Below are 15885 nucleotides of genomic sequence, written 5' to 3' on the forward strand. Positions count from 1 at the left end.
ACAATTAATTTTAGATTTTTTAATAATACGAGCTTAGATTGTAGATTATTTTTAACGAGACTATTAGATATATTTGAGATTTATGTAATAATAATAAATTTTTCTTTTCCTTTTTTTTTTTTTTTTTTTTTTTTTTGACAAGAATAATATCGAAGTTCAAGAGGAGACTTTTCATTTAGAGTCAAGTGTCGGTTTGCAAACAAACCACAATTGTGGTAATATCATTAGCCACGATAGTTTATTCTTGTAATATTACACCTGTAAGGAACACCAATAATTAATTCCCACAGTGTCGCAAGACTATAATAAATATGTGTGCAAAGTGTGTAAATTCATTGGTGCTTTTTGAACGATGATTACTATACCTATCATCAGGGAGAAATGGTAGAAAGGGGCAACTCGAAAATTAGGTCAACGAGAAATAATAATCGATATGTGTACAACGTGAGGGTATTTCGGATGAGCCAAAAGAGAACCTTGAATCTTTTATGGACAGAAATGTGTCTTGTTCATTCCATTTTATAATTATTATTATTGACTTTTTCATTTCGAATTTAATAAGTGTCCGTTTAATTGAGAATCTTAATTATATCAATTTCATCGAGGAGATCATTTTTCTCATTCATTATTTTTTTTTTTTTAAATATTTTTTCGTAAGAGTTTCGTCAATAATTCTCGATTAACAAAATTTCATATAATAAATCTTGTCCGCATTCGACTATATTTCGATAATTAATTTTTTAATTAATCAACACACACCGATATAAAAATTAACAATTTCAATTACATTCACATATACGAGAAATATTTTGTTAAATGCTATCGAGAAATAATTATTTCGTACTTATTCTTTCTTTTTCTTTTGCGAACAATTCTTAAGGGGAAAAATTTAGATTCGTGCAATTACGAAGTCGAACCACCCTTAACGATAAATCGCTTAATTAACGTCAACCAAAGCTTGAGAAAGATGCGAGAGGGTTTTCGATCGATCGATCGAACGTTTTATTGGTTGGTTGGTCGTTGTCGTTGTCGTCGTCGTTTCGCGAAGCGATTAAATAAATATTTGGGACGAGGTACGGCACGCCGTGACGCAAGTGGATATTCTCGAGCGACGTCAGGCGGAACGCCGGACTCGTACACGATTGGAATCGTAATGAAAACTCGTTCGAGAATCGCCATTGATTTATCGTTTTCTTCCATTTTCTTTCGTTTCGTTTTCGTTTCGTTTATACCTGCGACTACTTGTCCCCACCTCCTTCCCCCTACCACCCCACCACTCCCCGTTTATTTAACAGAAAGGAAATAAAACGATTATCACGTTATTTTCCCGAATCGTTTCGACGAATACCAATCGGAACGTTTTCAAATTTTCGATACATTCTTTTTTTTTTCTTTTTAATCTAACCGTCATTACACGAAGATTCATACGATTTTTTAATTCGTTGAAATGATCAAAGTTTTAACAAGGCGAATCAAATAAAAAATATATGTTCTACTTATTTTTTGGCATATGATATGAAATAATTTACTTTGGTGTGGAATGTCAAATTATAACAACGAGAATGTTCGAGACATAAGTGATACATATCTATAATGTCTGATCAGTTAAGTTGATAAGTACGACGATTGATCGATGATCGATCGACGATCGAATTTAATATGCACTTACTTCAGATGAAAAAAAACCACCTTTTTATCCAATATTTTATTTATATTTTCCTCTCATACTCGCTAATTTATTAAAGGATCCATAATAAATACGCATATGATGCAAATGTATACGTGTGAGTTATTAACAAAATTCACACCTTTAAAAATGAAAAGAAAAAAAAAAGAAAAAAATACAATTACACACGTACATGTTCAGTAGAATAAAAGAAAATGAATACGCGCGTTGGACATTTAAAAAATATATTGATATTAATATTTATTACATAATTCACGTATTTTAACGCGGATCTATAAAAGGAGAAGATAAGTTCTTTCGATTTATCGAGATACGAACTCAATTCGCGATAAGATAAATAAAAATAAAATAAATAATAATAATAATAATAAAAGTTGTGTCGAACGTGTTGGAACGAAATCTTTTCGGATGTCATTTTCAATACCAACGAAGACCGACAATTTGCCAATGATCGTGACAAATCGAGTAATCGATCTATCGTTCGGGCATAGGTTATCGATTGATCGATCAACCACCGATTGATCTGTAGATTCGATAACACTTGAAACTCCAATCGCACGTTCCACACATACTCTTCTAATACACATATGTTACTCGATTTCTACGCGCGTTTTATAATCATCTAATAGACAAATTTTCTACTTTTACCACACACTCCTCTTCTTTATATTTTTGTTCTTAATTAAGATCAAAATTAAACAATAATCGTAATTAGTCGCGATGATTTTCGTTTATTTAATTATACGATAAATATATTAACGATCTTAAGTAAACAAATTTTGATGATTTATTTAATATTAAAATTATTCAGATTATATATATATATGATATAAGAGATTGCAATGGTATAAATTGTACAACTTTGCTATTTCTTTGAAAAGTTTTGCTAAATATTTTTTATACTTAAAGTTAATAGATTTTAATGACACTTATATTAAATTAAAGTACACTCTTTTGTCTACGCATAGATAATCATATCAAAGTATAAATTTAGCATATAAAGTTCAGAAAATTTCAGATAATGCAATGCTGTAAATTGTACAACTTTGCTATTTCTTTGAAAAGTTTTGCTAAATATTTTTTATACTAAAAGTGAATAGATTTTAATGACACTTATATTAAATTAAAGTACACTCTTTTGTCTACGCGTAGAATACTTTGTCAAGTTATAAATTGATCTGCAAAGGTTCAAAAAATGTCATAGAATGCAATGCTGTAAATTCTGCATCTTTGTAATTTCTTTGAAAAGTTTTAGTAAATATTTTTTATACTAAAAGTGAATAGATTTTAATGAAATTTATATTAAATTAAAGTACACCTTTTTTCCTACGCGTAGAATACCTTATCGAGTTATAAATTGATTTGCAAAGGTTCAGGCTATATTTTCTAGACATTAGTTAGACAAATATTCATGAGATTTCCACGAAAATCTGTATCTTTTGTTCCCTATCGTATCGGAAGATACACAGGTTTACAACGAAATGTTTTTTACCCGTATGGGTTGTTTTGTGGTAGAGGGGTTGCGTCTATAGAATATTAAAGTATTATGTCTGATGCCTAGGAAAAACTGTAAGAATTTTTCAATTTCTGACTTCGTCTGAAGGCTCTTTGCATTGATAGTATTGTCGAGGAATTACTAGCAATGACTGATTTCTATCTTTGACGGTAACATATATAATAAATCGCTCCTAATAATAGCAATAAAAAAAAAAGCTATTATAACAGGACAAAGTCCTAATAAAATGAGGAAGAAGAAGAAGAAGAAAAAGAAGATTATATATAAAAAGAAAATCATTCAAACAAATTTCTAAATTATTTCGTTGATTTACAATTAATATACAATACATCATTAGTTTGCTCCTACAAAAAAAATGTTTTAATAACATTGTTAAAAAATGATTGCAAAAAGACAATTGTGTATTTTCTCGGGAGTCCGTTCGTTATCTTCGTTTGGTAAATCCTTCGAATGGAAGGAAGGAACCTGATGTAAAAGAAGAATAAGAAAGAGAAAGATATTTCATGTACGTCGGACACGTTTCACGCCTCGCTCGACGGCGCTCGTTCATGAACGAACCTCGCGCGCACAGGTTTCCTTCTTTTTCTTCTTATTTTTCTTTCTTTTTTTGTTTTTTTTTTTTTTTTTTTTTTAACACGGTGAGAGAGCATCCTTTTTCCACGGCGTGACACTAGCGATATATCTTTCCTCGTGGCCGTCGTCCGCGCGTGGTACACGGATGACATATTGCTCGAGTAGATCTCTTCTCTTTCTTACCTTATCTTTCAATTCGTTCTTATTATCTTTAAATGTTGTCTTATTCTATAATTATTCATATATTTCTTTCACGATTAATCATATTTTATAGGAAATAACGTTTTTGTTATAATGTATTTTGTTTTTTTTTTTTTTTCAAACAATTTTTTTTCATAAAAGTTTGTCACAATTGTTTTGAAATTATTTTTCGATAAGAATCTTATCAGAAATAGGAAGAAATTTTTGTTTTATTTATTGATGTGGGAATTATTTTATTTATATATTTGATAATATTATTTATAATTAATCGATTTGGTATATGAAATTAAATTTCAATATTATTTTGACGTATTAATATTGTAACAAATATTTATACGATTATAAATAATTTCATGAATTAATTAACAAAATCAAGCACAGAGATACGAGCATAAACAGAGCATATTTCTATAAATGTAATAAGATCTTAACACGTTTTAATCTTTACTTAGAATATTCTAAAGATTCTAAAGATTAGTTATTACTTTTTCCCACGTGACGTGGGAGTTAGAAAAGCGATTATTTTTTGCATGAGCTAATAAGCAGCTTACTATAAAGACGGAAGGAATATTCGAAGAAATCCTTTTTTTTTTTTTTTTCTTCTTTTTATTTTTTGTATTATTTCTTTGATTCTTTCTTTTTCCTTTTTTTTTTTTTTTTTTTTACCGGTTTAAAGTAATAACGTTAGTCCTTCGCGCCTAATGTTATCTAATTATTCTTAGAAGGTTTTTAACAAATAATTCCTTTTCAAATGTCTCCTGTCGCGTGTTTGTCCCTTGACATTCCACGTAGAAGAGCACCACGGTCTTTTACCTTCTCGACTCTCAAAGCCTTTCTAATCACCCGCCGTTTCATGTACAAGGTGTGTTTTAAGATCTTTCCAACTCTTCTTTATTCTCTGACATCCACCATTATTGACACGCTTCTTTAACGCTACTTGGAAATCATTTACTGTAACATATATCCTCCTTTTTTTCTTTTTTTCTTTTTTCTTCCTTTCGAAAAGTCAACAACTCATTTCTATTACACCAACAAAATACTTCTTTTTTTTATCCTTTCACAAAATTCTCTCTGATAACAAAAATACACTGAGATAGAGGAAAGAAATAAAATAAACAAGAATTGTCATGAATCCTAATTACGAGTGATTTTTTTTGTTTTTTTAAATAAAAATAATCAAACACGGAAGTATCGTAATCAACATTTCTTTTGATACGATATAATTTGTATGAAAAGAAAATCAGAACAAAAAATAACTAAATACAGTTAAGAAACGATTCAAATGTGTTCATACGTTGTTAATATAATCTTCATCTAATATTCTAACTCGCCTATTTTTTTTATATTTATTTTATAAAAAAACTGTTGAATAAAAACATTCCCTATAAGAATACGATCATTTTTAATAAATTTCGCGAACCTTTTGATTTTCTTTCTATCCAAAAACAATCAAGCGCATTTCAAGCACAATCTTAAAGACAAAGTATGAATTTTATTATTAAGCGGGGTGAAGCGGAGGGGTAGGGGGGAGGGGGTTAAAAAAGGAGACAGATTGGAGACGTTCGAAAGTTTAAAAAGTGTAAGACATAAAGTTAAACGACGAGTGTAGTTTTCTTTACCTTTTTCAAATGGTACTCGCAATAGTTGCGTAGACAGAGAGAACTATAAGGATTGCAATAATTAGCGATACAGAGTTAATGGGGTGGGAGTAAACGGGTAGGAACGGGGGGCGGGAGGAAACGAAATTCTTGGAAGAGTAAGTCAGTGGAGGTCCTAAATGGGCGTTTGGTTTCGTTAACAAGGCCGAACCAGGTAAAATTGCTACGGCGGGCGTCTTTTTCAATCGTTTTCAACGATGCTCCGCGTGTTCGTTTCTGACTCACGTTTACCAAAAACAGAATCGCCCGTGTAAAGCCAATTACATGCTGCCGTTCTTTCGTGGCATTAGCGAGAAACGTGAAACGTACGTTTCCTTTCCTTTTCTTTCCTTTTTTCTTTTTTTTTTTTTTTTTTTTTTTCCCTTCTTTTTTTTTTTTTTCCCTCTTTTTTTTTTTTTTAAGAAATCTCACAACGACGACAACGACGACACTCGACACTCGACACTCTTTAATTTATAATCATCGACAAGCAACGTTTTATATACAATTACGTNACCAAAAACAGAATCGCCCGTGTAAAGCCAATTACATGCTGCCGTTCTTTCGTGGCATTAGCGAGAAACGTGAAACGTACGTTTCCTTTCCTTTTTTTTCCTTTTTTTTTTTTTTTTTTTTTTTTTTTATTCCCTTCTTCTTTTTTTCTTTCCCTCTTTTTCTTGTTTATAAGAAATCTCACAACGACGACAACGACGACACTCGACACTCGACACTCTTTAATTTATAATCATCGACAAGCAACGTTTTATATACAATTACGTAAACACTTCTTTCCTATCTAATATTCTCACGGACGTTTAAAAATATATACACACGTATGTACTTATTTATTTACAGGTTGTCTCAAAATATACGGTCATAAGTTTTGTTAAAGGGGTGGGTGGGTAGGTGGTTTAGGTACAACGAAAATAAGACAGAATTTATATACGATCGTCATCTATATGACCTAGTTTCTCAATTATACTTCTTTTTGTTCTTTCGGTAATTGATATAAATTTTTACTGAACCCCCCATTCGTTTCAACTATTTATAAGTATGGTTTCTCTTATCTCAAGTGGACAAATAAATGGAATTGGTCGTTAATTAATCAGTGTCAGCACGATTACTTTTCGTTTAAATCCCATTGAAGAATTTTTATTCGTTCGCGAACGTATTAAGTTTTATTTTAGTTTACGATGCACCGTTGACGAGAAACACTACGTCAATCTTATTTTAAGATAATCGTCGGCTAATTCAAACATCGCATTTGGTGATATTTTTGAATCAACGAGAAACAAATTTGTGATCAAATTTTTTCGAAAATTCGCGTCAAAGTTGAAAGTTTCTTTTTTTATGAAAGTCGTGTAACAACAACTGTGAAATACGGAAACGAGATTGTATCTGTTATACGATTGCACGTGTACCCTTTTGATTTATTTTTTTTTTTGTTTTATTTTAACCTTACCGAAATCATCCCAATTTAATTATTATTCGTTCGTGTATTTTGAAACATCCCGTATTATAAACGTTTATCACGATTATAAACGCATAATCAAACATACACAAGATATAATAATACTTTAATAATAATTTTCTAGATTTTATCTCTTGCGTTTAATCTCTCCTCTCATGCTTATATAACATTTAAATGCAACATTTTTCGAGAATTCAAATGAAAATCATTTTGTTCTAATGCGATTATAAAAACGTCATCGTAGAAATATATTTTATATAACGTCCATAGTAATTACATGAACATTATGTAAATAAGTAATTGAATTTTGTATTAAAGATATGTTTATATTTGATTTCAGGTACGAGATTTAGTCGAGAGATGCACGTGTCCAACACAATTCCCAATGATTCGTGTATCAGAAGGAAAATATCGTATCGGTGACACTAAAGTTCTCATTTTTGTTCGTATTCTACGCAGTCACGTGATGGTTCGCGTTGGTGGGGGTTGGGACACCCTCAGTCATTATTTGGACAAGCATGATCCCTGTCGATGCAGAACTTGTAAGTTTCAACCACTTATTTCAAAACTTCATTGTCAATTTTCCAATCATTTTTTTGTTTATTTTAGTTTAAATTAAATTGCACTCGTATATGTGTGTGTGTTACGTCAACATAATAAATAATTTTGTTTTTTTTTGTTTTTTATTATTTCAGCACATCGTTCGATGATTTCCGCAAAGTTGATACAAAAGGCAGGAGGCTCGTTCGATCTTGGAAGCGCGCAGGTGCATTACGAAAGGTAAAATCCGAATTAATTTCTAGCCTTCTCATAATAATAGTCAACCAAATCTAATTATCCACCATTAAAGTCGAATTACGAGTCTCTCTCTCTCTCTCTCTTTCTCATACTAATAAATTCAATTATTATTTGTATATTTGTCCAATTTGGATTGTTATTTTTCTCGGAAAAGAAATAACATTATTTTTCTATATAAATGTGTGTCTACTTATTATGTCGTCGATAATGTCATGCTCACCTTGATGGATTTAATAGTATTCTTGGAATGGGATCAAGAGACAACGAGATGATAATCGGCGCCGATTATCGATTCCGTTTTCAAAAGGAGACCTTTCATTAGTTACGTTATATGGAGAGATCGATTTTTCCTTTAATCCTATCGTCGTTTAGTCATACACGCACAAACAACGTTTAGTCATACACTCACAAACGCATTAAACTCACTCACTCACGTGAACACAAATGCATACAAATATATTTATATGCATAAGCATATTCTGAATTTCTTCGAAAGAACTTGCAAACGATCGAAAGAAAATTATAATAAATCTACAAGTCCGGTATATACATTTTGATCGCGCAAACTTCTTTCTGCATGATAAAATCGTAAATTCCGTTGAATAATACAACAAACTTTACACTATCTCAATCTTACCGACGTTGTTTCTTTGAACAATACTAAGTTATGTTCAAAAGTTGAGACGAATGTATAATCATATATATACAAGTAAAAGAAAATAATTTATTAAATAAATAAAAGGCAAAAAAGAGAGAAAAATTCAGAGATAAGATCCCCCCCTCGTATTGTCAGAAAAGAAGGGAGAACTTGCGTGGGAGTTAGAAAAAAAAAACAAACACACGTACAGACGCGCGTGTGCATTGAGATAGTTAAACGTCAACGAAGATTCGATATTCTTCTCTAGGATCTATGTTACAACATAGACAACACACACATACACACATAGAGATATCAAACAATAGCTCGGTATTTATTCATACGAGTAATCCGTCAGAAGAGTGTAGTACGCGTCGGTATTACGAACCAGTTGCTGAAGATAAATCCTTTCGTTCGTATATCAAAGAGAGTAAGAGAGAGAGAGAGAGAGAGATAAATAAAAGAAAAAAAATAAAGTTTGAAGAGGTTCCAACGTTGGTCCACGTTGATTTATACGTCGACCCTTCTCATTCTCTTTTCTCCCCATTCTCAGATCACCTCCAAGGACTCGAAGAAGTTCCGCGTCGAGCGTTGGTTCTTGCGCTGGCACGACGTTGCAGAATCAGCAATCACCAGCAACTGCAACTGCAACTGCAACTGCAACCGCAGCAGGAACTCTCGGACAGTTGCACGCGCCCAGAAGCGTTTCCAACAATCGTTCGAGATCGCCAACACCTCAGCAAACCAACAAGCATCAACATTACCTCCACCACCATCACCATCACCAGCAACAACAACAACAACATCACCATCAACAGCTAGGAGAGGATCAACAGAAAAAGATTAATCGTTCGAGGAGTCCAACCCCTCAGAGAAAATTCTTTAACAATCCGAGTCATCATCAACAAGTAACGACTACTATTACTACTCCTGACTCTGGGAAACAAAGATCGAGGTCACCCACGCCCAAAGTAACCTTGGGATCTAGAAGTCCAACTCCCAAGGTAGGTTCCCATCAACAACACGTTAAAATACCCTACAGTAATGTCGTCGACTCGTCACCGAAAAAAATCTTCAACGATGATTATCGTAATTCTATTAAAAATCATACGAAACAACAACATTCATCGGTTTGTTGATTTTATTTATCGATAAATGAACTGTTTAATTTTGAAAGTTGTTTAAGTCTATTTGCAGTCTATATAAATATATACATTATTTTAATTAAATTAGACTAAAATAAAAGTAATGTGTATATAATCAAATTACATATCGATAAATTAATAGAAACAATTTCAAACTTGATATAATTAATGAATATTTTGAAATGAAGCAATATGCAAATCTTGAATTTTCTCAAAACAATAGAAAATGGACTTACACTACTTTAAAAATAAACGATCCAAATTAATTCCTATACGATTTTTCATGATAATAAAATGAATAATACGGATTTAACGTTGTTTACGCATTTACGACGGGTCTTCTTTCTTTCTTTCTCTCGTTTTCGATCATTTTTTTCTTTTTCTTCTTCTTCTTCTTCTTCTTCTTCCTCGGACTATATTATTCAAAGAGAGATAACATTTCTCAGACTTTATACTCCGTGTTGTACGCGCTCGTCGTATTCCCTCTAATAGTACGTGGTAAACATATAAATAGAAACTCCTCTCTTCGCGTGGAATGCAAACAGTAGACGAATTTATTCCGCGTCGTAATGGGGGAAATTGCGAAGCGGTCTAAAGACATACAAAAAAAAACAAAAGTAGCGAAAGCAAACTTTTGAAAAAAAAAAAAAARAAAAAAAAAACAGGAGTTATGTATTTTCACCGAGGTAAAGGAAAAACCTTTATGCGAAATGTTTACTGATGAGAGGAGGGAAGAGAAAGTGGGGCTTTGAAATTTGTTCTTGATTAAAAATAAAAAAGAAAATAAAACAAATAATTAAAACGAGAAGAAGAAAAAGATGAGGGGGGGTGGTAGGGGGAAAAAATTGGCACGGTGGATTTGCCGAAAGAAAAAAAGAGAAGTTCCGGAATTTACGGAATGAAATGAAAGAAAGAAATTTCGTCGTTTAATCCGTCGATATATTATAAAAAAAAAAAAAAGAAAAAGAAAAAAAAACTCAGAAAAATAAGGTTAACTTAAATTCGCGGGTTTCTTCTTCTTTTATTCCGCAGGATCCGAAGAGAGAGTTGCACCAAGAGATCAAAGCAAAAGTACCGCTCTCGGAGGAGTTCGCAAAGAGATACGTGGTTGATGGTGGTGTAGCACGAAGGGCTGTCGAAAGGGAAGACACACCGAAATACGAGGCAACGATTTACAATTACAAGTGCCGAGAGAATTCGAGCAGTCGGAGCCCAACTCCGAGTCCTCCCGCAATTAAAGAAGAACCAGCATTGGAAAGTTTTGCAAAGGACAATACCAACAACCCGACGGTCACCAACATCAACACCAGCAACAATAATAGCACCACCACCACCACCTCGACGAATGTACATTACGCTAAATCTCTTCACGGTGATGGTGAACATTCGGACAATTGCAGTGAAGTATCAGACGAAGGTTATCGAAGTCTTGGTGCCGTTCAACCACCACCAACAACAACCAATGGAAATTCTGCTCCAAATGCCCAATCATCATCATCATCATCATCATCACCGACGGTTGCCGATTCTCAAAGTGAGTTTATCTAAATTCTTTTTTTATTCTTTTCTATTTTTTTTTTTTTTTTATATTGTATCTTTCTTTTTCTTCTTCTTTGCAAATTGATTAACGCGAGACGTCAGAATCGTTTGGTTACATTTTGCTGGACTAAAAGACAATCCAAAAAAATATGCCGCCCCCGCAATCCACTCCGTGCAACACTTATGTCATAGTTGTTTAGCATTCGTTCGGTACTGAATGAATATAAACGGGCCTATCGTGAGGTAAATATGTCGCCCACGTTATCGGCCGATTTTGGCTTCGTAACGATCCTTCGTTTTTATTATGTGGATTATTATGTTTTTGTTTATTTTATTTTTCTCACTCGTTCTTTTGTAATTTTCTCTCGTTCGTCGTTTTTCGGTGGGTGGGTTGGGTTAGTTGGTTAGTGCACGGATTAGAAAACGGTAGTAGGCAGATTTAAAGACACGCTCGAGATTTGCGAATTGATAATCGTGACGTTGAAACCGTTACTCTCTGTGTATAATGTATTTTTATTATTATTATTATTATTATTATTATTTTATTTTTCAAACTTGAAAAATATGTACGTAATAATGTGGGCGAACGAAAGAAATATAAAATAGAGATCATCTCGATACGATCTAGTATTTCGATCTCGAATATTAAACATCGTTACATATAAAGTAGATGAGATTATGAAAGTATTATTAATTTAATAATCATTTGAAAAATAATATTTTCAAACGAAACACTTTCTAAACTTTCAAATTATATTTTGAATAAAAAAAAAGAAAAAATATCTCCTTATGTACTCGCATAATTATTTTATCTCGCTCAGTGTGTTATCGTTAAATATAGACGTATTCAATTAAAAAATAAATATGAAAAAAAAAAGAAAAATATACACGACAATTCTCAGATAACTTTTGCTTTAAATTTAAAACGATCACCAGCAGCTAGTGTACGTACGAACGATCACGATGATGATACAAAAGGTGGGAATACTTTGGTAATACTAATGCGTAGTATTTATACTGTGTAAGAACAAGAAAAGAAGAGAATCAAGCAAGCAAGACAAGTAAGTTAGCGGCTTGTTACAACATCGGAATAAATTAAATCGCAGCTTCGGATTCGAGATCGGTAAACGGGATAGAAACGCGTGACAAATAGAAAGTGAAGAGACGAGCAAGAGAGGATAAGAAAGAGGAGGAGGAGGAAGGGGGAAGGGGTAAAGGGGGAGATACCGTTTACAGATAGAGATTATCGCATCACGATGCGACCAAACTACGCGCTTACGTAATTTTTGAAACGTGTTACGAAGATCGACCTACTCAAAATCCTTCCACAAAATGTCAATTTAAAATTATTCGATTGTAACCTTTTTTTCTTTTTTTTTTTTTTTCTTATTTCGTTCCAAATAAAATTCTTTGTGAAATCGTAACACTAACGTAAGTAAATTTTGGTTAAGTAAAATCTAGGTCGGTGCTACTCGTAAAATACGAAATAAATCGAACGTACGAATTGGACTTTTTTTCATAATCATTTGTTTAAAAGAGTCATTGAATTTAATTTAATGAAATAAGTAGAACTGATAGGTAAAACAATCGAGTATTCTTTGTCTTTTGAAATTAGGTTTGATGTACGTAACACACGGCAGGTATATGTTTGAAGATTTCGAATGCATTCGATCGATTAAAATCAAACGTTCGCTTTCTTTTCGAATGTGTTTCTTTTTATTTTCCCTTTTCTTCTCGTTATATTTTACTCGTCGTTTATATTTCGTAGTAATGTCATCATTCGCATAACAAGGAAGATTAATTTAGGGTTACATAAATTTGTACGACGACGAATACCGGATTCTTGAAATGACCATCTCATTTAGGATTGGTTTGTAAATATGAGAAAAAAAGAAAAAAGAAAAAAGAAAAGAAAAAGGAAATTACACATTTCGAAGAAGTTAATAAATTTGCTTACGTTACGAGCACCCTGTAGAAATGATTAATATTCAAAGTACACACGAGACCGCTTGCAGAGGTTGGCCTGACATTTAGTCGGGGCGACGGATTATATGAAGGATCGTTCGAATCTGCGTGGGCGATTTCCAACAACCTGTCCTCGGAACAATCGCCAACGGTCGATCCTCGATAACGCTTATAAACTCGCCTTGAATACACCGAAGTTACATTCGCGAGAAGGGTACTCGACTCGCCCAGTTGACTAAAGAGAAAAAAAACAAAAAAGAATTACATGTATATGTACGTACGTGGAAATAACTTTCGAGATCTGATCTGATCCGATCTGTGTAACTCGAGAAAGAGAGAGAGAGAAATGAGATTTTGTCGATCATTATTTTTCCTTTCCGATAATTGATTTACAAACGTGCAATCGATATAGTCTGATATATTTATTACATTAAAAACAATTTGCGTTATACGTACACAAGAGAGTTTGATTGAGAAACAAAAGAGTGTATAAGAGCAGGTGAAAAGAACGTTCGATTTTGTTTTATGTTACAGAGCAACCCATTAAAACGGAACACGAGGAGAGATCATGCGTAGAGACGGAAAGTATCGAAACGGGATTACGAAAGATAAGGATAGGACCGGGTAGTCCATTGAGAGCATCACCAGCGAGAAGCGTCGCATCTTCTTCGGGTGATCGTACACCGAGAGCTGGTTCGGTTATACGTGAGAATAGTAACGTATCACGAACATCTTCGGGTAGTAGAACACCACGAGAAAGTAATTCAAGTCCCGAAGGAAGTCCTTTAAAACGTACTACGACTATTCGTAATAGTTTACGAAAGCCACCGACTGGTAGTCTGAGTAAAGCTTCGGCATTACCGAAGTCCAGTCAGCTTAGCACCAGCGGCAGCAACACGTGGAACGGTCGACAGGCTAGACAAAGGCCTAGTTTGCAATCCGACACCTTTTTGAATCCACAAGGATCGGCAACCTGCGCGACCACGCCGAGTTTTTCTAGGAAAAGTACAGTTAGACAAAGTTTACCGAGGCCAGCTAGCAACGGTGGGCCCCAATACGACAGGAACGGTCGTAGAATCAAACAATCGACAACCGGAGGAGGGGGATCCTCTTCCCTTCAATCATCGCCAACCAAGGTAGCCAACCCATTGCTCGAACAGATTCTTCAAAAAGTTGGACACTTGAGGGATGATCGAGAGGTAGTACAAAAACTCCAAGATCTTCTAAGGGATTATCAAGTTAACACTCACAGTGAGAACGATCCAACCCTGGAATTCACCAGAGCCTGGATTGACGGAAACGGTACCGTCGTTCTTCCTCAGGACAGTCAAATAGTTGCCAGTCCAAGAAAAGATCCCAAAGCAGCTTCGGAAAGGGGTAGCTTTTCCAGAATACCAGCACCCATTTACAAAAGGCCCATGTCTGTCGCTTCCGACAGCGTCTGATAATGGTCCTTGATTCTTCGATCTATAGATCATCGATCATCGATTGGAAAATCATTTCCAAACTCGATTAGGTGATCCATTTTTTTGTTCTCCTTTTCTCTTATTTTACTCTAACTTTCAACGAGATGAATTAACGTTATTATATGCGTTCGTAATTGTAAGTTAAAGAATTTTTATTGAACGGTAGAGAGAAGAAATTTAACGAGGAGGTTTACATTTAATTTTTTCCTTGTTACATTTTTTCTCATGATATTTCTCGATGACGTTGATGATAACGACGATGATGATTAATGATTGACGCTGTGGTGCTTCTGACGATGGTGCTGTAAGTTTGACGTCTCCTTATCGAACGAACTTACGAAAGAAAGAAAGAGAGAGAATGGCAAATTAAAAAGAAAAGAAAAAAAAAATTACTAATAAATGAATAAACAATTGCGTTGATCTTACGTTTTTCGATAGCTTCCCGATCGTACTCGCGTCTTATGGGACGAATTCTTTTCTTTTTTTTCAACGAAACGAGCTAATCCTTCATCCGATGATTATCGATTACAACAAAAAAACTATAAAAAAACACCTCAAGTTAACTCCTCGTAATTATTTTCATTCGATAAGTCCGATTAAAAAAAAAAAAAAAAACAATCGGGCTGTTAAAATTGAATAACAGGTAGGTGTTAAGGTAACAAAAAAAAAAAAAAAAGGTCAACGTAAATCAAATCAAACGTATAATAAAATGAAAAAAAATAAGGAGGTGAAAAGTAGGCTCGTTTCGTCGAAAAAGGAAAGAAGTCGTCGTCTCTTGTTGCATGGGTTTCCATGGGTCGGTCGGCGGCTCGACCCTCCAAGGTCGATCGAAAACGAGGTGTCGCGCGTCACGGTGCTTTTTTTAGATTAGTGTAAGCACGATCGACGACGAATTCAGCTCGATTCTTGGTACTCTTCCCTCTCCCCTCCCCTGCCCCCCCCCATAACTTCTTCTACTTACCGATTAAACCTTCTCTTTGTCGAACTTTGCGACCACCACCACCACCATCACCCAATCAACCCACGCTTTCGATTACACCTCAAATTACTTTCTCTCTCATCTTACCCTCCCCACCCTCGCCTCCTCTTCCTCTTTTATTTAGCAAAATATTTCAACGTATAACCAGAGAAAAAAATAGACACCATTGCTCGTCGTCGATCGTAGCTCATTGCTCGCGAAAAAATCCCTTTTGCGCGCGCGTGTTTCTCTTATTGAAATTATTTATTTTATATAGTCTATTGGTTGTATT

At 33.9% G+C, this 15885-nt stretch overlaps 1 protein-coding gene across 1 annotated transcript in view; it reads left to right on the forward strand.

Annotated features, from left to right (window-relative positions):
* The window catches only part of LOC106793845 (GAS2-like protein 3), a 76589-nt gene extending 61581 nt beyond the window's left edge, over positions 1-15008 (forward strand). Inside the window, exons 4-8 of the mRNA XM_014761091.1 lie at positions 7426-7627; positions 7781-7865; positions 9074-9524; positions 10698-11199; positions 13704-15008. Of these exons, the coding sequence (XP_014616577.1) occupies positions 7426-7627; positions 7781-7865; positions 9074-9524; positions 10698-11199; positions 13704-14614 (2151 nt within the window). The 3' untranslated portion in view covers positions 14615-15008. The remainder of the gene's footprint in view (positions 1-7425; positions 7628-7780; positions 7866-9073; positions 9525-10697; positions 11200-13703) is intronic.
* The last annotated feature ends 877 nt before the right edge of the window (positions 15009-15885 follow it).

Source organism: Polistes canadensis, unplaced genomic scaffold (genome assembly GCF_001313835.1).
Source record: "Polistes canadensis isolate GaletaPanama2010 unplaced genomic scaffold, ASM131383v1 scaffold_19, whole genome shotgun sequence".
NCBI lineage: Eukaryota > Metazoa > Arthropoda > Insecta > Hymenoptera > Vespidae > Polistes > Polistes canadensis.